This window comes from Crocodylus porosus, unplaced genomic scaffold (assembly GCF_001723895.1).
Source record: "Crocodylus porosus isolate Cpor-Errol unplaced genomic scaffold, CroPor_comp1, whole genome shotgun sequence".
NCBI classification, from domain to species: Eukaryota; Metazoa; Chordata; order Crocodylia; family Crocodylidae; genus Crocodylus; species Crocodylus porosus.
The window spans coordinates 36,843,994-36,868,602 of NW_017728949.1; the positions used below are offsets into that span (position 1 = coordinate 36,843,994).

General features: G+C 42.9%; 1 protein-coding gene across 3 annotated transcripts in view; it reads left to right on the forward strand.

The window, feature by feature from the left end:
* The first annotated feature begins 2,341 nt into the window (after positions 1–2,341).
* The window catches only part of CWC22 (CWC22 spliceosome associated protein homolog), a 78,196-nt gene continuing 55,928 nt past the window's right edge, over positions 2,342–24,609 (forward strand). Inside the window, exons 1-6 of one of the 3 annotated variants that reach the window (XM_019554280.1) lie at positions 2,342–2,402; positions 5,243–5,346; positions 15,159–15,226; positions 16,140–16,250; positions 16,372–16,623; positions 17,952–18,080. In XM_019554280.1, the coding sequence (XP_019409825.1) occupies positions 5,317–5,346; positions 15,159–15,226; positions 16,140–16,250; positions 16,372–16,623; positions 17,952–18,080 (590 nt within the window). In that variant the 5' untranslated portion in view covers positions 2,342–2,402; positions 5,243–5,316. The remainder of the gene's footprint in view (positions 2,403–5,242; positions 5,347–15,158; positions 15,227–16,139; positions 16,251–16,371; positions 16,624–17,951; positions 18,081–24,609) is intronic. The other 2 variants (XM_019554278.1, XM_019554279.1) reach the window with 2 other exon arrangements.

Sequence of the window (24,609 nt, forward strand, 5' to 3'; positions counted from 1 at the left end):
TGCGTGTAGCCACAGCGCAACATGCAGGTGGGCCAGGAGCACAGCCCAGCAGGGAGGAGAGCAGTGTCAGATTGGTAAGTCTGTTGTGGGGGAAAGGGCTGGGGGCATGGGCGACTGGTGTCTCCTGAATCTGGCGGGGCACCACCAGCTGATTACTGACTGGGGTGGAGGGGTTCCCCAGTGGCCAGTTACCAACGGAGGGGTGGAAGGGTGATGTCCCACCAGCAGCCAATCACTGACCCTGGAAGAGCCAGCAGCAAAAATTTAAGTACCTACTGGCACTTCTCTCAGCACCCCCACTCCCCAGCCGGCATCAATCTCAAGGGGGGCACAGCCAGCACTTCTCTCGGCTCCCCCACATCCCGGGTGGCAAGGGCCAATCTCAGGAGGAGCCTTCCCTCCTCCCCACACCTCCCAGATGAGCTGCTTGCAGCACCATCCTGTATCCTGCCCCACCCCAGCTGTATAGTGCCTGCCCTGCCCCAGCCCCACTCACTCCCTCACAACAGGACTCAGCCTGCCCCCGCCATGCTCCTTCCCTCTCCCCTTGCCCCTTTCCAACAGAGTACTAGCTGAATGCTGCTCTCCAAGCTGCTGGGCTGCATATCAGTAATCAGATTGCTGATACGGCTTGTTTTCCTGTCCCTGGGAACCCCTAGGGACGGTGCTGCCTGTGCCCCATCTTCTGTGACATAGTCACATGCACACGCACATATATTTTCTGACAGAGTGGAGCTGAAATGCCTGAAGACAGCCAGACCAGTTTATGTTTTTATACTAAATAATTTATAGTCATAGGGAAGCAGGGCTGAAAGGGACCTCCAGAAGTCATGTAGTCCATCCCCCTGCCTGAGGCAGGATCATCCCTTTGCAAACCATCCAACACTACCATAATCTAAACACTACATAAGACTACCATCAACCCTGACACAACATAGACCTAACACCCTAGCCTGACTCAGGTAAAGCAGGGAAACCACACTATAATTTCTTTTATGAATGCAGAATGGCAGCTGTTTCTACCTGTCCGATCTATTTCTTCCCCACATCAGTGGGTTTATCTATTGTGGGAAATTGTGCAATAATGTTCTGCGATAGCTCCAAGAAATTCCTTCATGTAGGAAGTGTGCTTATCTCCAAAATAAAAATGACTTTTATCCCAAACTAAAGCATCCCTTTCCAGGGAGATAGCCTGGAATGGCTATTACAGCATTGCCATGGTGGTGATGCCAAAGCAAGAGCTATCCTGTTTGGTAGTTCTCAACTGTTTTGTACCAGGACCCATTTGTAAACATTGATAGCCAGGTCCCAACCCAGTGCCCCATACACCCAACCTGATGTGCCCCCCACCCCCAGTGTGTGGGGCATGGGGGGCCCCAAGCAGCCCTTTGCAAGCTTGAGCTCTGGCAGCCTGCAAGGGAAAAGCTACTGTTTCCCATTTTTCACCTTTGAAGGACAATCCATTTTTGAAGTTTGTTCATTACCCTTTCATATATTCTTGCCACCCACGGGTTGAGAAATGCTGTGCAGTTGACTCCTCTGGATGGATAAACCCTAAACTGGGGTTCTCAGCCTTGTTAGACTCTAGGCTGCCCACAGTTAGATTCAAGCCAGGCTCAGAAAGCACCAGCTCAGAGTTTTCACTTGCTTTTGGACTGTGGAAAAATAATAAAGCCATTTTGATGATGATGATGATATTCTTATAATCTTTACACAGAACTCAAAAAGCCCAGGGCAGGCCTCGAGGGGTTTTATGCTTGGCTTATGTTGCAGGTCATGTTTGCAGGCCTGGCTGTGCTAACACGGTGGGGAAAGAGCGCAGTCTAGGACTGATGTATGGCTGCACCTCTAGTGGAAAGGACATGGAAAGGTACCAAGGGGTGATATACAGAGCTGTACTTCCAGATCCCCAACTAGGGAAGCTCTGGGCACTCTCGGAGACTCCCGGTGACCCCCCCTGGTAACCACTACCTTGGAAAGTGAAGTCCCCCCAAGAGCAGGGACGAGGATGGAGCAACGTTCCCCTCCTCTTCCCGGGAAGTAGCACGTGGCTAGGCAGGCCCCGCCCCGGGAGAGCCGATACTCCCCACGCCAGACGGCACGGCGCATGCCCAGACTAGCTAGCCCAGCCGACCCGCACGGCCCGCAGCGCACAGCCCCAGACGAAGCCGCGCGTCCTGCATGCTGGGAAATGTAGTTTTCGCCCAGTGGCCCCTCCTCCCCTTAGCCTGCGAGAGCCGCCATGTTGTGACGTAAGAACGTGCCTCCCCCATTGGGCGGGCTCTTCCCGTTTCTGTTTTCTCGTGTTTCGCTTCGGGGCCTGAAGCTAGAGCTCCGCCAGGAAGTACAGGTTAGTGATGTCACGCAGCGGAAGTGACATTTTTTCCGGTGCGATGGCGGCGGTGAGTATCACTGCGCGGCGAGGGCCTGCGGGTCTGGTTTCGTCGGCGCTGGCATCGGCCGCGGCGGCCTCTGGGGACGCCGGGGCCGGAGGTCGCGTCCGACCCTGGGGTCGCCGCTGCGGCCTGCTCTCCTCTGCTCTGCCTCATTCTGCTCTGCCTGGCTGCGGCCGGGCCCCCTCCTTCCCTCCGAGCCCGGCAGGTCCCCGACTCGTGCCTTCTTCAGTGTCGCCCTTAAGGCAGACCCGAGCCCCTGTGACTTGCAGCAGCCCCTGCGGCCCGGGAGGCTGGTGAGGGGAGGTTGCTCCAAACGTGTCTGCTGCTTCGAGGGGCATCTGAAGAGCAAACAGGCGGGTGGGGAGGTTGCAGGTTTAAATCGAGCTCGGGGGGTGGGGGGGCTGAGCAGAGTGTACCAGACAGTGCCCGCTGGCCCTTGAACAAGTCCAAGGAGCCAGGGGACGCTGCCCAGTGAAACTGCCGGGAGGCATGAACAGATCAGGGACAGGAAAACAGCCCTGCAATCCCTGGGGGTCAGCCAGAGCCTCCTTCCTGGTCAGTTAAATCACTCCTGTCAGAGATGGGCTTATTCGAGACATATTGGGAACATGGGTTTTATGCCCACCGAGCAATGGTGCCGAGCCTCCTTAGTAGAGGAGCCTGTGTATGCGTTAACTGAATTTGTGAGACAAATAGAAGACAAAACAGAGATGGGAGTGAAGGTCGGAGGTTCAAAATGAAAGCAATGAGGGAGACACCAAGCAGAACACACTGGACACTGCTTACTGGTTTCATGAGTCCCAGGACCCAGTGGGCACTGTCCAGTGAAACTCGGCCTGGAAACGTAAAAAGACCAGAGACAGGAAAATAGCCCCATAATCCTTGGGGGGGTCCTCCGTACCAGAGCCTCCTTCCTGGTCAGGTAGATCATTAGTGTCAGAAAGGAGGTATATAGCTGGTGGGAACACAAGTGCCATCTTGGGTCATATCTGGCTATTAGACAAATAGTATTAGTTACTCTCACTTAAAGATGAATCACGTCAGTCCTGTACAGAAAACATCCCAAGACTAGAAAAGACAAGTGGAGAAGGAAAGTGGTGGAGGCAAGGGTTTTTCTCTGGAATTAGCCACCAGTCTTCATCCTCAGCCTTTTTTTTTTTTAAAGCAGTTATGTTTTTTTGTGACCTGTCACATGTTGTCAGAAAACACAAATACTGAAATGAAAACCAGTTGAGAAAATCTTGAGCTATTGACTTTTCAGCAGTGCTGTCAAAGATTTTTACATCAAGACACCACTGAATAAAATGTAATTCCTTGCTCTGATGAGAGCATTGAGGGAATAACTTGGTCACTTGTATAATCAGAAGCATGAAAAAACTGCAGCAAGGGGCCTTGCACTGCGAACTTGTCTGTACTTTGTGGGGAGTGTAAAGAATGGAAATTAATAATATGTTCGTTTTGGAGTGGAATTGAGATCTTTCTAATCATTCTGGTTATTCTACAATGAAAAGTTAATTATAGCATTACATCTATTTGTAGGTTCTTGAAGTCAGAAAGTACTGAATTCAGAAAAGCTTACATATGTTTTTGTGTTGTTGCAGGATTATGAATCTTATTTTACGAGAATTTGGCAGATATAATGCTTGTTTTTCTTATTTTAAAAATCCCTGGGACTTAAGTTCACTTTTAGTTTTCTTACATAATAAGGCCACACGTTGCTGAGATGTTTCTTGTAAGATATTAAGAAACTCATTTGGGTTGCACCGATAGAGATTTTTTTTTGACTGATGGCTGACTTTTAACGAGCCATATTGATCAATGCTGATCCAATTGCCACTATGCAGCTGGGTAGCATGGAGAACAGCCTCTGGTTGGTAAGTCTGTTGTGGTGGAAGGGGTGGGAAGGGGCATGTGGGGGAGGCAGATCAAGGCCTTTATGGTGAGGGAGTGAGTGGGGCAGGGGCAGGTGCAGGTGCTGCCCAGCCAGGGTGGGGTGGGGCATGGGATGGAGCTGCAAGCAGCTCATTGGGGGGTGGGGAGCGGCTCCTGCCACTGCACACCCTGGCAGATTATGGGAGAATATGCCCCTGGATCTGTGTGTAGAGTGAGGGTAGGCTGGGGCTGGGCCTGCGCTGAGCTCTTCCCAGCGAGGGGCTGGGCCAGGCTGTGCTCAGGACTGGGGGCAGCAGTGCTGGGCATGGGGCAATGGGGGCGTGGTGCTGCAGCCACCCTAAAATTCACTGTAACCCATCCCAGCACCACTGCCTGTCCCAAGCGCACCCTGGCCCACCCCCTGCCGGGAATAGCCCTGTGCAGCCCCAGCCCACTGCAGCAGCCCACCCTTGCCCCATGCAGAACTGGGAGCACATGCCCCCTCTGCCCTCCAGGTGTGCATGCCACAACAAGAGCTGCGGCTCCCCAAATGAGCTGCTCACAGTTCCATCTCGTGCCATGCCCTGCACTGCCCCAGCTGTGCAGCCTCTGCTGCAGCGTCAGTCCCTCCACCTCACTGTGAGCGCCTCAAACTGCTTCCCCCCTCCCTCCCTTCCACCACAACAGACTTACCAGCCGAACCCAGCTGCTTTTCGCACTGCCACACTGTGCTTCTGGCTGTGCTGCAGCTGTGCGCATGCATGGGGTATTTATTGGTCACATTATCAGCCTCATCGGCCAAAAAAAGCCAACTGTTGATACTGTCGTTTTTCCTTATATCAGTGTGGATCTGATATGGGACTGATGTATCAGTGCACCTCTAAAACTCATAACATGTCTGCAGTTCTAGTTTAATCTTAAAAGTCACTCGTTTCATTAGTTAAAGGTTTTGCTTTATCTTTTGTGCTTTGCAGATTAAATATATTTGATAAGAGGCCCACATTTTGAATTCAGTACAAAGTCAGGACTTGACAAATAAGCTGAAAAAATGATGAAAAGTAGAGTGGCACAAATGAATGTAAGTATTTTGAAGGCTTAGGGTTTTTGGTTATAGCTGTTTTGGTCTAAGGACGTAGGCAGAGAAGATCTTTGGGTAGCTGTGATATATTTTCTTAGACAAATTAAATAGTTGGAAAAATTGTTCTTTGCAAGATTTTGGGCACAAACACCCTTTTTCAGGCAACAGAGAGAGTCTGTTGGTGTTTGTGTGCTCTCCTGTGTGGAATAGAAGCCAATATGTGAAATGCAAGTCTGTGAAAATACAAATGCTTTGCAGTGAGGATCTGAGGAATTGGGAGACAGTAGGTGAGAGACAGGTTGGGGAGGAGGAGTGTTGAACTAATGGGGGTGGGGGAGGAGGAGTGTTGAACTAATGAATATAGCTAGTAAAATACAGACAGGTTATTTGCATTATAACCTGCCTGCCATCTGATAACCCCGGGTAATCTGTCTGCATTTTACCAGCTACATGGGGTTTTTATGTGAATTTATTATGTAGGGGTCTGTCTTCTACTCTACATGAATACAGCATACCCAGACTTGAATAAAAATTATGACTAACATGAAGGAAAGAATAAATGCTATAGTTGATAACCAAACAACTCTTAAATGTTCATGTTTCTTTCTTTGCATCTGTGTTCTTGGACACGATATAAACACACCTCCCAATGAAACTTTAGTCTGGCGTGAGAGAGATACCAGTCCACCAACAGTCAGTGCTGACCTAGTGAAGGGGCACTTGGAGGGGTTGGACATAATTAAGTTGGCAGGCCCTGAAGAGCTTCATCCAAGGGTACTAAAAGAACTGGCTGGTGTCATAGCAAAACCACTGGCACAACTGTTTGAGTGCTAGTGGTGCTCAGGACAGGTCCCAGAGGACTGCAAAAGGGCCAGTGTGGTCCCTATCCTGAAGAAGGAGAACCCGGGTAATTATAGGCCGGTTAGCCTTACCGCTATTCTTGGCAAGACCTTAGAAAAAATCATAAAGGATCACATTTGTGGGGGGCCAGCGGGTAAAGCAATGTTAAGGGGCAGCCAGCATGGGTTTATAGCAGGCAGATCCTGACTGACTAGCCAGGCCTCTTTTTATGACCAGGTCACAAAGTGCTTAGTTGCAGAAGTAGAGGTAGATGTAATTTACTTGGACTTTAAAAAGGTGTTCAGGTGGGTGGAAAACTGGCTTATAAGACAAACCCAGAGAGTGGTGGTAGGTGGGTCAGTTTCTACCTGGAGAGATGTGGGCAGTGCCGTCCCCCAACCAGCTCTGTCCTTGGAACAGTACTGTTCAGTATCTTCAACAGTGATTTGGATGAGGGTGTACAAAGCACACTATCCAAATTCACAGACAGCACCAAACTATGGGATACAGTAAACACACTAAAGGGAAGTGAGTGAATTCAGGTGGATTTGGATAGACTGGGGAAGTGGGCAGATCAGATTAGGATGTAATTTAACAAAGGTAAATGCAAAATGCTGCACCTGGAGAGAGAGAATCACCAATATACCTGTAGACTGGGAAGTACCATTCTGAGTAGCATGGCAGTGGAAGGGAATCTTGGAGTCATAGTTGACACAAAAATGAACATGAGTCGCCGATGTGACAGCATAATAAGTAAGACTAACCACATGCTTTCTTGCATGAGTAGGTACATCACGAACAGGTCTAGGGAGGTGATACTTCCCCTCTGTGGCATTGGTGAGGCCACAGCTGGAGTGCTGCATCCAGTTTTGGGCACCACACTTCAAGAGGGATGTGGATAACCTGGAAAGGGTTCAGAGGAAGGCTGCACATATGGTTGAGGGCCTCCAAGTAAGATCCTATGAAAACAGATTGAGGGACCTGAATCTCTTCAGTCTCTGCAAGAGAAAGCTGAGAGGTGATCTTGTGGCTGTCTGCAAACTCCATTGGGAGGGTCAGCAGGGAATAGGAAATACTCTGCTTACAAGAGTGCCCCTCAGGGTTACTAGAAACAATGGCCATAAACAAGGAGAGTAGATTTAGATTGAACATCAGGAAGAAATTCTTTATAGTGAGGGTTGCCAAAATATGGAATTGGCTTCCAAGGGAGGTGGTGCTTTCCCTTACCTTGGAGGTGTTCAAAAGGAGATTAGACAAACACCTGGCGGGGGTTATGTGACCCAAGTGCTTGTTCTTGCCCAGAGCAGGGGGTCAGACTCAATGTAAGTAGGTCCCTTCTGACCTTAGAAATCCTATGAAATCTGTGATTCTTATAAGCATCAGTTCTGTATGTGTTACCTGTATTGTAACTTTTATTATTCATTTTGTTTTTCCTGTGTTTAGTACTGTTTAATCATGGCCTGTGAGGTTCAAACAAAGTACTGTCATTGCTAGTTGAGAATCTTCACTAGTAATGGAACTGAATGCACATTTGCTATATAGAGTAAAATCTGTGTTAACTAGCATCTTAGTAACCGGCACTTCTATTAACTGGAATTTTTGGCTGGCTTGCTGGAAGCAGAGGGGGAGGGAAGAGAAGCTTGCACGTACCAGCTGCTGCTACCACCCACCACCCTGCACTGTTGCTGCTCTGCATCTGCCCCCAAGCCCCTGCTCAGGTAACCAAGATTTTTATATAACTGGCACGCCGCATTCCCCACTTATACTGGTCATCACAGCTTTTACTATATATTACTAGATTACTCTAATTTGGGTACATAGCAGATAGGATTAAGGTTCAAAATGATCTTGATTAAATCAGAGAGCTAACCAGGTGACATTCAAGAAGATATGTGCAAAGTACTTCATTTAGACATAATCAAATATACAGATTGGGAGAAGATAGAATAGTTTGCAGTTCTCCAAAGAAGAACCTGGTGATTATAGTGAACTGTTAAATTGAATTTTAGTTAACAATATGCTGTTTTTGCAAAAGAAGCAAATACCTAGGGGTACACCAATGAAGATTTTTTTTGGGCCAATACCAACGTCCAATTATTAACAAGCCATATTGGCCAATACTGATCCGATTGCCGATATGCAGCCCGGCAGCTTAGAGAACAGCATCTGGCTGGTAAGTCTGTTCAGGGGAAGGGCAAGGACATGGGGAAGGCAGATTGAGGCACTACGGTGAGGGAGGAGAGGTACAGTGGGCTGCACAGCTGAGGCAGGGTGTGGGACAGAGCTGCGAATGGCTTATCTGGGTGGGGGGATGCCTCCCACCACTCGGTGAACCCCTAGGGGAGGCATGGGGGGCATGTGCCCCCTGGATCGGTGTGTTGTATTAGGGTGGGTTGGGGCCCGGGCTGTGCTCAGGGTGGGCAGTGGCAGTACTGCAAGGGAAGCTATAGCAAAATTTGGGGTGGCTGAAGCCCCACCTCCCCTTAGTCCTTCCTCCTAGCCTCTCCTCCCAACCCCCCTGCCAGAAAGAGCCCAGTGCTGCACCCAGTCCCAGCCCACAGCGACAGCCCGCCCTTGCCCTGCGCGCAGATGCAGGGGCACACGTCCCTCTATGCCTCCCCTGGGGGTGTGCTGAGTGGCAAGAGCCCTGCCCTGCAGATGAGCCGCTCCCAGCTCTGTCCCATTCCCTGCCCTGCCCCAGCTGAGCAGTGCCTGCTGCTGTTCCACTCCATCCCTCACTGCAGGGGCCTTGATCTGCTCCCCCCAACACCTGTTCCCTCCCACCACCCCTCCCCCCCAACAATAGACTCACCAGCCAGGCGTTGATATGCAAGCTGCCGTGCTGGCTGTGTGCATGCTGCTGCTGCATGCATGCAAGCACCATTTATCAACAACATTATCAGCTATATCAGCCAAAACGAATTGCCAATAATGCCAATTTTCCTTTTATCAGTGACAGTACAATATGGACTGACATATCGGTACACTTATACGAATGGCATGTTAAAGGTATTAACAAAGTCTGTTGCATGTAAGTCACTAGTTCTTTCACTCTATTCAATACAAGTTCTAGACTAGAGTACTGTGTCTAGATTAGGTTGTAGCTTTTTAAGAGGCATATAGGTTGCAGACAGTGTTATCAAGTCAGCTTATAGTAAGTGGAAGTGGGCTTGGTTTTTTTTTGTTTGTTTTTTTAGGAGTCGCTTTAATTTTTTGAGAATTGCAGGTTGATTAAGCACCCCTACTCCCCTCTCTTTGAAATGGGTTGGACTTGGTTTTTAAAGGCAGTACCACTTTTTTTCTTATGAGACTTGGCAGCACTGGTTGCAGGGAGTACTTATGTTGGAGAGAAATGGAAGTGATTAGAGTGCTAGAAAACATGGTGTACGTACCAAGAATGTTGTGAAAAGTACAAAGTAAACTGACTAACAGGGAAATATTTTAAAATTTCTCTTAGTTATTTTAGATGTTAGTTGCACCAATAAGGAAAATATTCAGATTGTAGTGTGACCTTTCATATGGACACCTGCAGTGATATGGAATACTATGGAATTACCTTGAAATAAAATTTCTAATTTTTTTTTAATCCCATCTGAATTGGCTGGATACATTTACTGTATAAAGTATAACTTTATAACATGATGTTGCCACATGGTATATGTGTAACAAAAATCCTCTTACCAGTTTAAAATTGTTTCAGTTTTGTTATGTATGCATTTGGTTTTATTTTAGGAGAAAAGATAAATGAGAGAGCCTAGCTTTCCCTCTTTCCACACACTCCCTTTCATTTTTGGCTATTCAGTTAAATCCTTTGTTCATATCATATTTTCTTACATATAACACACCCCCCAACTAAAACACACAAATGCTTTTTGGAAGGCAGAATGTAGGACAAAAAGATTTTTTTAAGAGTTGTGGCTACATGACATGGACACATTACGGGGGCATTCCTTCCTAGGAGCAATTACTCCCAAGAAATGTGACATCAGAAACTTTCTGGTATGGCATACTCCCTGGATGCTCTGTGTTTCCAGCGGCACTTACTCTGTCACACAAGGTTAGACCCCGGACCCTTGCAGAGGGCAGAGCAAGATTTAACTACTTTACTGTAAGTAGTTCTTTATGTACGTTCTAGTAAATAAAATGTTTCCTTATCGCAAGCCTCATCAAGATGCTGCCAACATCTCACTTGCTGCTTCACTTCCAGCAAAGAAAACAGCTTCTCTGCTTAAATAATGCACCTCAGTTTGGAGGGGGTGGGGGGTTTGCTGTATATGAGAAAATACAGTACTTTCCCTAAGCTAAATAATTGCAGCATTTTAGTCTTACTGTGTGTGTCTACACAAGCTATTAATATGCCCTGATAACCTTCAGTGCAGTTTGCACTGGAGTCAGATGCTCCCAGGTGCAGTGCCTTTGTATGTGCCTGGGATAATCCCGGGCCCACATGAAGACACTGTGCTCAGAAGCAGCTGACCTGGAACAGGGAACCTAAGTGGTCAGTCCCAGGCTCTGGGTGGCAGCATTGGGTGGCAAAGGGGCTGCCTGGAACATAACGTGCTGCAGCACAAGGATAGCCAGCATGCATCTCCCACACTGTAGCATCCTTGTGCCTCAGCCAGCCCTGGTCACAGTCTACTCATGTTTGAGCATGCATAAACACTCTGCCATAGGATAATACTCATTTCAGGTGCTACTGTCCTATGATGGAGTTGATTAGTTTACTGTTCCCTAACATGGGTGCACAGGTAGACTGTGACACTTTACCACGGAGGTAATTAGTCAACTCTGCAGTAAAGTGCACATGTAGACATGCCTATTGTATAGTAGTCATTCTGTGCTTCTCATCATTCTGTCAAATGATAATAAATACAGTGAGCTCCTTAGATATGTACCTGATTGGTGCTTAATTCATTTCACTGTACAAAAATGCCGGTCTCTATTTGCCTGTTGATATTATAACAAGCACTGGTAATCTACATCTTGGTTAAGTGTAGAGATCTTTCAGACTTCGTATTTACTCTGCAACTGAAGTGCACTTTGCAAACTGTATGTGAAGTGCAACTATAACAGTATACTTCTTAACTAATAGTACTTTAACTGCACACAAAACACTTAATGGGAAGTAGCTGTCAAAAGGCTGCTATTAGAAGCCTTAAAAATGACAGGAGTTAATTAGTTTCGTGGTGACTATCTCCTTTCATTTTTCAAAGCTTGTAATAGCACCAATGAAACTTACTTCTTGAAGCCTTGAAAATGAAAGGAGCTAGTTAGTTAATACTAACTAGCTGTTAGTGTTAGTGTGTTTAATACTACCACATTGATAGTGCTGTGTAATTACAGTGTTATATGGATAAGTGCATGTTCTGGATACAGAAATGATCTGAACAGGGTGCAGGTCCTGGGGCAAATCAGCCTGTGTGGGGCCCATGCCCCCAGACATAAGGAAGCCAGCGGCAGATGGAGGGGGTGGGGGGCAGTGGCAACTGGCCAGATGCACCAGATTCAGCGGTGGATTTGGGGGCGAGGGAGTGCCAAGCGGCCAGAAGTGAAGCCAGTGGCAGCACAGAATCGCCATGCCGTGCCACTGTGCTCTGCGGGGCTCTCCGAAGTGTAGGGCCTGGGGTGGTCACCCCAATTCATCCCCGCTCCTCCCCACCCAAACAGCCCTGTCTGGATATGTACGTAGCCTGTCTTTTAATCCTGAGGCTATGCATTTAAACAGAGTATACTGCGTATGTGGAGACAGTAAGTTGTGGTTTGTTTGTTCGTTTGTTTGTCGTACAGTTAAAGTCAATATAGCAGACTTGCTTGGTAATAAGAAAATGCCCAGTTTATACAGTGGGCAGTTACATTGCCCATGGCTTATCACTTTCAAGGCTGCTATTATAGTTGCTAAGCATTCTAAGTAAGGCCTGTACGAGGTGCAAACAGCTGAGCACAGGCTGTTTTTTTTTTCCCCCCCCCCACAAATTTGCTGTCATGCTTAATTTGGCTTAAGCTTTGCCTTTGCTATTTCAGTGGATGGGATTTGGCAAATGGTTTATGCCATCTGCCCAGCTTAAGATCTGGCTTTGTTACCTGTGGATGTCTTAAATTGCTTATATAGTAATGACACTGGAGTGTGTTGGTCCATTTCTTATTCATTCTCTCATCATCTTATAAACACACATCTTGCTCTTATGGGAAAATTGAGCTTGGCTTTTGTTTGATATGTTATCAGTCTTTTTAATGCTCATCCAGTTTAACTGCTAGTACTGTATTTATGCAAATCCAAGGTGACTTTGAATTGAACACAACCTGCCAATTAGATTGTATAAGTGGACAATTATAAATTTGTTAGTTTTCCATATATGGAATCTAATTATGGGGGTGATCACATTAACAGGGATAGGAGGGAAAAGGAATGAGAGACTTGAATAAACTGATCCCATCATTCCAGAATTTGTGATGATTACATCGAGAATGACTTCTGTACGTATAGGTAAAGATGCAAGTATGATCTCAGAGTTGATGGCGGCTTTATTTCTTGATCTTCTAAACAAGTTTTGTCATTAGTTAGATTTAATTGTTTAAGAAATTTTTATTTCAAAATCTGGATTTTATATGGATTGGAACAGATTGATATAGTGCTGTTAAGATATACTTGCAAGAGAACTTCAGTTTGAAAACCATTTTCTCAAGGTTAATAGCTTCATATTGCTATCTCTGCTGAATATGCAGTTAAACATTCTGTTACTTCACTCTCAGAGTGTATCCAAACGGTTGATCATAAGAACAGTAAACTCAGGGTTTTTTAAGTGCAACTCAATAATAAAATAATGAAAAAATAGATTACATTTGAGATCCAAATAATGTTTTCAGTGTTTTCCAAACTAAATGGTTACAGAAAAAATTAAATACTCTTCCAGTCTTGCTTCAAATATTAGCTGGTGGCATTTCTAAAAGCTGTTGTTGGAAGAAAGTGTTCATTTTAGAGGTCTGTCTTCTGTTCATCACAATTATAACTTCATTCAAATACATGCATGTTATTAGACTTTATTTATGTGTGTGTGTGAATTCTTTTTTCATTAGTGACTTATGAAAGTCATTAGCCTAAAGTCTGTGATAGACTGAAGTCCTGCAGTCACATTCCAAACAAGTGTAGTACAGGCAACACCAATTCAAGACTTACATCTGATGCTCTGTTAATGTTTTTGATTCCTGTTCTGGAAGGACCAGGTAACTATTTACCATTGGTAGGAAAAGTTATGCAGCCAGGTGAGCAGTAGTGCTTTTCTATTTGAGTTGCCGACATGTGGTGACACTTGGGAATATTTATAATATAACAATGTGTGCTGGCTGCACTGCATTCCTTCTCAGTTAGCTTGCAGATGAGAATACAAGTTCCCACAGTATGATTCTCTTCCTCTTCTTACCCAAGCAGCAGTGAAATTTAGTATTTAATATCAGTTGTTTTTTAAATTCAGTATCAGTTGACATGCCTGGGGCATTTTGCATCTCAGAGCTGTTATTCAAGATTCCCTGCCAGCTTAGCAGACGTGTATCACTTACCATATTAAGGACTTATTTATGCTGCTTTTTTCCCAATGCAAACCTCCTTCTCCCACTGTAGTTCTGTTGCACTGGTGCAACTGGCCTGTTTTGCACCATTGCATTTTGGGGTATATTTGTGTTTCTTGTTTTGTTTTTTGTGTTGTTTTATCCTAGTTAAAACTTCAGTGGTGATATCTTGTAGCTGTATAGACAGGAAACAGACTTTTTAAAAATAGATGCTGACATTCTGGAACATATGGGAGCAGATCAATAAATTAAAGTACTAGTTCATTCAGCCATGGCAAGTCTGCCCTTTTAGGACCTGGTTGGAAAAGTGCCTCAATCTATGTTTGCATTTGTTTTGCCTAAAAGTCTCAGTGAGAACTGGAGTCCTGATGTGCAGTGCTTACTGTATAGTTCCTGCTCTGTGGAATAAAAAGATAGTGCTTTCTTTATGTTTTAGTATTTGAGTATTATTTGGTATGGCTGTCCACTAGGAGGACATTTAATAAGAAGGAGTCGTTACTTGTATTCTGTTAGTTGACTTTCTAAACCTATATTTGGCTGGCTGCAAGATGATGTCAAATCCAGAGTGCCACATGTTTAGCGAGCCCAGTGCCATTCAAACAGATGGCATGAGTGTAATTTTATATTATCTGTGTATTGGAGACAGAATTCTAGTCCAGGAATGTTGTTAACAATTCCCTGTGGGAAGTTTCTGCATGAAAGTGAAGTGTTCTCTAGTTTATTGTTTCAGTGGTATTAATTTCTAGTTCTGATGAATCCAAAAATAATAATCAACAAGGGAAAGAGAGAAATGTTTATATGGAAAAGACATGTGTTCCAAAATTGTTAGCTATAGTACAATTAATTTCTGAACCTCTCTGATTAACTTAGATGGGTTGTGCTTTTGACAACTTGGAATTGTTGTGTGAAGCTCAGAGTTATTTATTGTCTCTGAATGGTTCATAAACTTTGCTATTAATTTCTTGTTTTTTGACATAACCAGCATTATTTGCAAAGGTCGAGTCCTTTGAAAACTGCCTTTATTGGATTGCTTAAATGACAGAAATATGCAGAACCTATAGAAATAAGGGCACAATATAAGGGAACAAATGCAGTTCGAGGCAGTAGCACCAGTTCAGTGAGAGAGAGATCATTTGGGAAATAGTTGGGAAAATATTATGGGGAAAAGCAAGTAACTGATGGTTTTGTAGAGGTAGGAAAGAATGGATAACTGTCAAACAACTATGTAGTTAGGCATCTGTTTAAAGTATGGGGAATGACATAACAGGTGTGAGGTGGAAGAGGAAAAGATTACATAAAATAATCTTTAATCTTAAAAGGTAATTGTGTGTCAGTAAATATATATTGCATATGAAGTATCATCATTTAAAGTAATTTGATTTTTTTTTTTTTTTTTTTTTTTTTTTAAGCATGGCTCCAGTCATGAAAACAAAGAAAGCTACAGTTCTCGCCAAAGAAGTGCCTCTCCAGAAGATAGGTAAAAATTATTTATTTAGTAGTTCTTTAATGGTAAATAAAATTCTGTGTTAACTTTATCCACATAAAATTAGATAAATAAAACTTAAATGTGTTTTGTTACATATTTTTTATTTATTAATGAAATGGGAAACAGCAGTTGTTGATGCAGCAAGTGTCTGTGTGTAGGGGGGATTTGTAATTAAATATTTTTAAATGAAGTAATCATGCCTAATAATTTTAAAACATTAAATACTGAAAATATTTTAAATGGAAAATAGATTTCAGTCTCTTGCTTGAGGTCCCTATGTTACTTTGCCAATTTTTATTTTATAGCAAGATTATGAATCCCAGTGGGAGACTTAGAAATGCCATTTCATGTTCAGTCTACCATTTATATAAGGCAGGAGATGCAGTCTTGGTAACTTTCTTTTAATTTCACATTTTATTTGCAGCAAATCCAGTACAAGAGTGTTTAAAACAATTATGCCAATGTATATTATGTTTAGCAGCCCCACCAAACTAAATTAAGTGAATGCTTTCATTCAGCAGATCATAAATTTTCTTTTTGCTACAAGTCCTTAGGATTACTCTATTATTAAAGAAATGCTTGTTGATTTTTTTTTCCCCTCCAGTAGCATAGGGTTTATAAAGTATGTTTTCCATCTTGTATTCAAGATGGAAAGTACACACTTCAAATCAATAGTGAAATAAAAATCAAAAGTATTGTGCCTATGTCTATAAAATATATTACTCTCTTTGTATAGTTAATAGTGAAATGCAAGTCATTGGTGGAAAAATGTGACCTACCAACATTTTCAAATATTTGTAAGTTTGCAAGGAACAACTACTAAATATACATCAGGTGGCTAGTACAGCACTTATAAATCAGAGGTGAAATAAGAATATATTAAAGACTTGTGCTTGTGATTTGGGGATAGATCTGAAGAGGATGAGCGGTACTCCAGAGACAGAGGTTACTCTAATGGCAAGTATGATAAAGAAGATTCAGGAAGAAGACATGATCACAAAACTTATGAAACAAGGTTAGCATCAATATTTCTGAAATGGAAAATTGTATTCATGCTTGTTAATATAGCTCTTGATAGTTACTGTTTCAGTTGACAACAAAACCATTACTCTAAAATCTGGAATCTTGACTTTTAGGAGTGGGGAGAGAGAGAAGCATCAAGAGAAGAGGGCAGACAGGGATTCTGATCGGAGGAAACAGCGAAAATTACCTTCACCTGATAGAAAAAGTCCAGAAAGATCATCATCCCAGAACTCATTTGTTCAAAATGAACCCCCTTCAAAGAAGAGGAAGGAAGATTTGGATCCAATCCTCACCCGTACTGGTGGAGCATACATTCCTCCAGCAAAGCTGAAGATGATGCAAGAGCAAATTACTGATAAGAACAGGCAAGTCAAATTAAAATTTCACAGTTAACAATATTTATTGAAGAAGGAAAGCACAAAAAAGCAAAACTAAAGTTTTGCTATAAGAGACCAAGATTTGGAATGTAAATTGATGTAATAACTATTCATTAGAAGCTGTCTTCTCCTTTATCTGACATATTCAATAAGTGGGGGGGGGGGCACAGAGGAGGGAGTTGGGTAGGGCTGGGGCTGCTACCCAGCTGGGTCGTGTGTGGGGGTTGGGGCCCAGCGGGACTGTAATATGCAATGGTAGGGCCCCAGCAGGGAGCAGGATGGGGCTCTGGGCAGTTTGTCTGGAAGGCCGGGTGAGAGAGGCTGGCTTCCCACCACTAAGCACACTCCTGGGGGTTGGGAGGACCTGTGCCCCCCAGATCTATGCATGGGGTGGAGGCAGGCGCAGGCTGCCTGCTGTGAGCTTGGGCTCCTGCCCTGCTGCTCTCCTCCTGGGCCTCTGCAGCCTGGCAGGTGTAACCCAGCACTGAAGGGCACAGCAGGGCTGTGGAGGCTCCTTGCCTCTGCAAGCTCTGTGCTGCCCTGGCTACGTACTCCTTGCATGCACAGCAGCAGAGCGGGTGGCAGCTCAGGGGTGTGCCCCCTACTGCAGTCCTGCATGTAGGGGATGCATTGCTACGACAGCGCAGAGCTTGCAGTAGCAGGCAGCTTTCCTGTGTGGGCCCCACTCTGCCCTGCAGTAACGGGTTGCACCCACTGGGCTGTGGAGACCCCAGGAGAAGGCAACAGGGGGAAGTCTGAGCCTGCAGCAGGCAGCCTGCACACAGATCTGGGGGGCATGGGTCTCCCCTGACTCCCCCGGGAGTGTGCGCAGTGGTGGGGAGCTGCCCTCTCTGCCCACAGAAGGCAGGTAGCAGCAGGGAGCCAGGCTCTGCTCTGCTGCAGCAGCCGCCGACTCCAGCTGAGGGCAGTGGACTGTGGCCCCATATCCCTGGCAGCTGGGGGCCCCCTCTGGCAGGGCTGGGGGTGGAATCAGGGGACAGTGGGGTGGAGTAAGGGTCACCAGCAGGTCAGGGGGTGTGGGGAAGTGGGGTAAATCAGGGGGAGGAACAAGGGTCCTTTCATTTTAATCATGGATTTGGGGGTTTTAATCAGAGAATTTGCAATTTTTTTTTTTTTTTTAATGGGGGAAAACCAGGATCCCTGTTGATCAGTACAATTGTGGAATCAAAGCTGGGGAAGATGAAATGTGTTATAAACACTGGTGTTTTGGGCTGTAGTGAAATGAAATTAGTAGTAAACATTTATGGTACCTCAGATTTACTGATATTAGTAATTTTATAATGTTTTCATAATAGCTTAGCATATCAAAGGATGAGCTGGGAAGCCCTGAAGAAGTCAATCAATGGTCTTGTCAATAAGATCAATGTTTCTAATATAGAAAATATTATCTATGAACTTCTTCAAGAAAATATTGTGAGAGGAAGGTAAGCTTCAGATGATTTATTTTATTCAATAAATAGTTAAGCATTTCTGTTTTCATTTGTCTCCATATATGCTTGCAATTAGGAAGCTATAATAGTCTTTTTAGTCCTTTGTGCTTTCTCTGCAAAAACGTTGATTTCTTTTTTTTCTTATTATTATTCTGTTATTTTCCTGCTAAGCCTGTTTGAATGTGTGCGAACACTTGTATTTTAATTTTTGCTTATTTTACATCTTATTTTCAAAGAAGAAATAAATTATAACACACAAAAGAAAAGATTATAAAATAGGAAAAAATAAATCCTCAAATACTTAGGAAAGAAAAACATGTTAGTTCTGTAATAATTGCATACTCTTTTTCTGAAGATTGGTATTACCTAGTGATTCTCAGCTAGGGTGATGTGGCACCCCGAGGTGCTGTCAGATCCTTTTGAAAGTGTGAGGAAGTAAGCAGATAAGCACAGTCTGAGGCTGCAGCTCAGGCTGATTACCCCACCCCCACTGCCTTTGCAGGGAGATAAGAACTGCAATATATATGTTCGTTTTTCAAATTGGGTACCACTTAATTCACAAAAGTTATAGAGGGGTGCCTGGAGTCCAAAAAGTTGAAAACCACTAGTATATCCATTAAAGTTATACGGCTAGAATTTAACTGTTGGGTTTTTTTAATCTGTATGTAGCAGGGCATACTCTCTGGCCTTGAGAGTAGGACTGCCAGCCTTGGGGTAGCTGGTAGGGGAGTGTGAAGCTTCAATCACTGACTCACTTGGGAGAAGATTTGGCCCAATTTGGAGGCTAAATCACCAAATCTGAATTGAATCAGGAGACCAAAAAAAACCTGCAAATTGATTTGGAAAAGATTAGAAAGGCAGTCCTTTCTGGGGAACAGAAATTGAGAAGGGGATAGGGGTCTGCCATCTGTAGCTTGCCAGTGACTGTGATCTTTCCCTGAGTCCCCTCCCAATCGCAGTGCTCTGGGGGAAGAGCATAGAAACAGCGTATAAGCTTCTGTCTGCAGCCTTTCTGTCACTTCTTTGAGCTGTTCCTGCCTGAGCAAAAGAGGGGCGAGCAGCTGGTCCAGAAACAGGTGGACAGACAGAGATTTAACCAGCACCGACCTAACTATCCCTGTTGTTTTCATCCAAATTTTCCCAAAAAATGACAGTTACAGGTATTTCAGTGATTCCCCTCCCCCCCCGGTTTATGGTCTATGGCCGAATTGCTGAATCTTCTGAAGCCGATTCAGTCAAATCGATTTGGGACAGTGATCTAAATCTCTGAATTGAATCACTGTCCTCCGAATCATCCGAATCAAATACTTTCCTATTCGCCCAGGCCTAGTAATTAAGCCCAAGCAAGGCTCGTGAGCTGGGGGAAGGAGCAGTTTGTAGTCAGGAAACAGACTGAATCCAGAAGAGCTCGCCTCTAGGAAGGGCCAGAACAAATGTGGCCCTCTCCTGCTGCCTGGAGAAAAGGGTAAAAGTTTGCTGTACTTATTTGTTTCTACCGAGGATTATTGTTTTGTGATATGAGAACTGAGAGAGAGACTCCCAATGGAGCAAACCAGACAGTGGCTGCAGGTACTCGGGCCCCTTACAGACTATTGTTTGGGTTATCTGAAGGACTCTTTAAGGGGACTTGGCCTACCTGCATGGCAGCAGGCACCCTAAACCTGTAATGCAAAAGCAAGCTGTTTTTAAAAAAAAAAAAAAAAATCAAATGCACCATTCATGAAAACCAGAAAGGAAACGTACCTTCACTGCTTTTTATCTCCAGAAGAAAGTGTTAAGCCCCAGTTTAGCAGGGACTCTCCACGCAGGTTGCTGCTGCTTCCGCTGAGCCCTCTATCAGAAATCAGTTATAAGTTAGTGCTGTAGGTAGTAGCTTGGTTCGGGTAAGAATGGAGGATTATAGATACAATTGTAAGATTATCGTCTTTACATAATGTTCATGCAATAAATATTCATGTGCCTATGTTAGGAAAAAATGGTGTTGTATTAATACTTTTGAGAGTAATTGGAAAATTAAAATTGGAATTTTCATTTAATGGAAAACGTAAAATTTTGAAATTTGGTTTCCTTCTGAACCAGAACAAAAATGAATCCAAAAATTTCTTGGGGAAATTACTTTTTTCTCCATACTTTATAATATAGTATCATTCTTCTTTTAAAATTAAATTTCTAAATGAAGACTAGTCTTACTGATAAAGTGAAAAGGCCTTTTGAATCTTTTTCTAGTATAACATTCCATTGAAATGCATCATTTTTTCCTCTACTTTGAAAAATTGACATTTTCTAATCAGAAAAAAAATGCTGGGAGAAAAGGGAATTTTAGAATGAAAATGTGATGCTTTGTGTCCAATTGTGTAACTCTTTATATTTAGTAATACCTCATTACACGCAAGCAGTCTTCCAGATCTCTTAATTTAGATTGCATTAAAATGTTCCTGGTCTTGGAGTTCTTAATTTGGCTCTACAAATTCAGAAAAGGCTACAGTTGAAATTCTAATCTAGAAGTAAATCTTGCTTGCCCATTTTGGTTCTGATTGCTTGTTTTTTGGTCATGCAGAATTCCTGTTGAACTTCCCATAGTTTCAAAGAGACGAGTTAACTTCTATATTGCAGACTAGCTTGTGTGTGTTGTGTTAGCTTTTATGTAAGACTTTTAAATTGGGAGGACAAACCAGAATTAGTGTGGCACTTGACAAATGTATTAGATTGATGTGTTCATGATTACTGTAATTTAATGGCACAGAAAGGGATGAGATGGCTTCCTTAATTATTTAGGTTCATGTCAAAAGCTTAATGTAGCCATTTTATCTTCTGAGTTAAATTGTTGCTCCTGACAACAAGCTTCTGAAAACATTGGCTTGTAACAGGTATTTTGCAGGCTTCCTCAAAGCTTTGCCAGGGTGCTTAAACAGTCGTGTTCCCCTTTTAACATAGGGTTGAGTTTGTATATTGATAAAAATCTATTAGTTTTGCTGAATTGGATTATATTATTATCAGTGGTCTCTTTGTCCTTAACTGCACAGGAAATCAGAAAGTTTGACCACCACTTGATAACCAACCTGCTTTTTTCTGTCAAAGGTCTGATTTTTACAGAAAAAATACTTCTGTACATAGCTGTTGGTTAAAAGCTTATTATATTTAAAAGTGTGTTGGTGCATCTGGGAAACGCATCGAAAATTATTCTGAGATTTGGAGCATCCTACTTTTCTCTATGACCTGTAATGTTGATGGCTTTACTTAGAAACACAAGTTATAAGCAACACAGGAGAGAATCAGGATAGCAACACCTAGACCACTGACATCATTAACTTATCACAACACTTTCCTACTCTGAAATGCATATACTTTCCAAAGACCCGAATTTCTGTCCAGAAAAACAGCCTGACAATAGAGTGCAGACAACTAGAAGAATTCTTTGGGAGACTAGGCCTGAAAGAATACTTCCACGGCCAGTATAGAAACACCTCTGACAGCCCCCATGACACCACAGATAGAGTAAACAACAACAACAAAAATTGGACTGAACATCTCCCAGCAGACAAAACCATACATTGGACTACTACATCTACTGTTTCAGGAAGAAAGCTAACAGTGAAATTCTTAATAAACCAAGACCACTACAGCCTCTCTCCCTCAGAGTAAAGCCATACAGTCCCTAAGATCCAACAAATTAAGCCAGTGGACAAAAGTCATCTATCAAGACTACATTTAATTAGGCCAACAGACAACTCTGAAATGAAGTACTGTAAAGAACTTTGGAAGGGCCCCCATATCAGTACTTGCTCTGAAACTGGAAAATACCAATTTTTTCCATACCAGCTTCAGGAAAAACTATTTTCACTAATCCCCTCCTGTTCTACCCCAGAAACTTTTTGTATGCTCCCAAGGTAACCATGGCAGACCCTTCATATCCAACTCTGGTACCATCACTGAAGTGCTACCAGGATTCATAGGAGCTACACTGAAACCATTTGTGACTCATAGAAAGTTTGCCTGTACAGCTTATACACCACAAAGATCGTACCTTGAGAGAAATATACCCAGCTCTTCCTCTCCTGGTTTTCAAACAACCTTTTATCTTGTCTGGTTCATCAGAAGTAAACTGCCTGGCTAGGGACAGACATTACGCAAAAGCCAGTTTAAGTGATTAGAAACAGGTTTGAACCTGTAACAGAACAGACATTCAGTGCATATTAAACCAGTTTTAAAATGGCCAAAACCGTTTTAAGATAAATGTCGTAGAATGTAGCATCAGACTTAACTGATTTGGCTCAAACCGGTTTATGCAGTGTCTGTCCCAGATCCCCATGTTCAAGCACTGAGCTTTAATAATGCAAAACCTGTCAACACATCTCCAGTGCTACTGCAAGCAGCCCCCCCCAAGAAGCCCATCAGAATCCTTGGATCCTAACATTACTTTCCCCAAAATATGGTGCAGTATATCTGATCAGCACCCTAAATGCTCTCATAGAAACTATGTGGGTAAAACTAGACAGAAATTATGTACCAGAATGAACTTGGATAGGAAAAATGTAAGAGACAGATGCACAAACACTAGTAGAAGCGTGTTTTTCACAGGACAGCCATTCCCTTTCTGACCTCACTATCCTCGTACTCAAGAGAAAATTAAAAAATGCTTTCAGAAGGTGAGCCTGGGAACAAAAATTCGTAAGGTGGCCGAACATTAAGAACCAAAAACTGCACACTGATACTGACTTCATAGCATACTATAATCTACCCAACTTTTGAAAATCTTTTGTCACATGATAGGTAATAATGTTCTCTTTTGAAAGTGCTTGATCTCCCAGTAATCAAATGATCTTTTTTCTGTTACTTTGTCTGCTACTGCTGGATATTTTTTTTCCACTTTTATAGCCCTTCATACTGTTTTTAATCATTACGGTGCCTGCTGTTTCCCTCAGACCTGATGAAAAGTGCTTTGCATTCAAAAACTTGTCCAAATCTATCCCAGCCGTGCAATTAGAACAGTAAAAAGTATCGCCAAAAGTCTTTGCCTTTTTACATATGTGTCTTATTTGTTGTATCGATTAATAATTTTGTGTTTACCTTTAATTAGCTGTAGTGGAAAGGATTATTCTTTCCCAAACTATGTTATTGTTGCAGCTGAGGAATAAGCAGAAAAACAAGGTAGTCCTAAGACACAGGGCCTGTTTTCACATGCTTCTGAAGTACTAGGATTAAAAAAAAACCATGGAGTAACGGCTGAATTATTTCTACAAGATATTTGTAGCTTGGGTTTTCTTTAAAATATCTATTTTTTAAAATATAGCTATGCCACCTCAATCTATATTTTGAGGTACAAGTTTAAAACCTCATTTAAAAAATATCTTCTCTCAGATTTTATTTAACACTATATTCTATGCCTTAAGTTTTCAGAATGTATTAGCTAGAGTTGGTAGCAGTCTGATCTTTTTTTTTTCTTACTTTAAACTTTTCTTGATGTTCATGATCCATCTGTGTAGCATCCTTGCAGCAGAACTGCTTCTACCCACTTCTTAGTTATTTTTTATTGTGTTCATTGAAATGTTTGTCTCTAATTTGTTTTTCTAAAATAAGGTGTACAGTTAAAAAAGCAGACTTCTTTTCCTTACTGAGCTGACTTTTTTTTTTAATTCTTTTCATCAGCCCAGTAAGGATTTCCAAAAGGATCTTACTTTTAATTTTCTTTTAATTATTTTAGAAGCATAACTGGAAGTATAGATTGCACCTGATTTTCAGTAAAAAGTGAAAATTTGAAGTGTTTTACTAGATTAAAATAAAATGGCTTGTCCAGGAATTCTTACATTTGAGGGGGCTCACTGTGCTGTAATACTTGCACTGTACTGTATTTTGAACATTTACATTCTTTTTAAAGTGGCTGTTTATTTTGTAAAACAAGGGTTATATAACCTAAGATTTTCATAAGAGGAAGATAAAGGTAAACAAAGAAAAGAGCTAGGACACTTACTTTAAAATGTTTTGTTTCTCAAAATCCACTAGTGACTTTAACTCATTTAAAAATATTATGATCCTTTTATTAACATTAATGTGGTCATAATAATAAAAGCATAGTTTTGAACAGTGATTCTTTGAGTGATTGTCTTAGGTACATACAGTAGAATGTGCACAAAGTTCATAAACTTTTTGGCTAGCACTATCCCTAAATATCCAAGTGCCGCCTTTGTGCTTTGGGCTTAAAGGACTGGGTGTTTCTACTGCACTTTGGTTCCTCCCAGCCTTGTTTCTGCTTGAGATGGTCTTTTCTGTTGTCTGCTTCCAGATGAGAATAAAATCTGTGGGGTGCTATTTTTTTTATGGTTTCACCCTGTTGTCTACCAGTGACTTAATCACTTTAGTACCACTGAACCAGAATGGTCTCCTTGAATGGTCATCTGCAGTCAGTGAGTACTCCTCATGTAGAAAAGGTACACAAACCACAGGTGGACACTTGGAGTGCCTGTGTTGCTAAGGAGAACACTTCATTCCAAAACAGGTGTTCCATCTGCTAATTCTTTACCTCTCA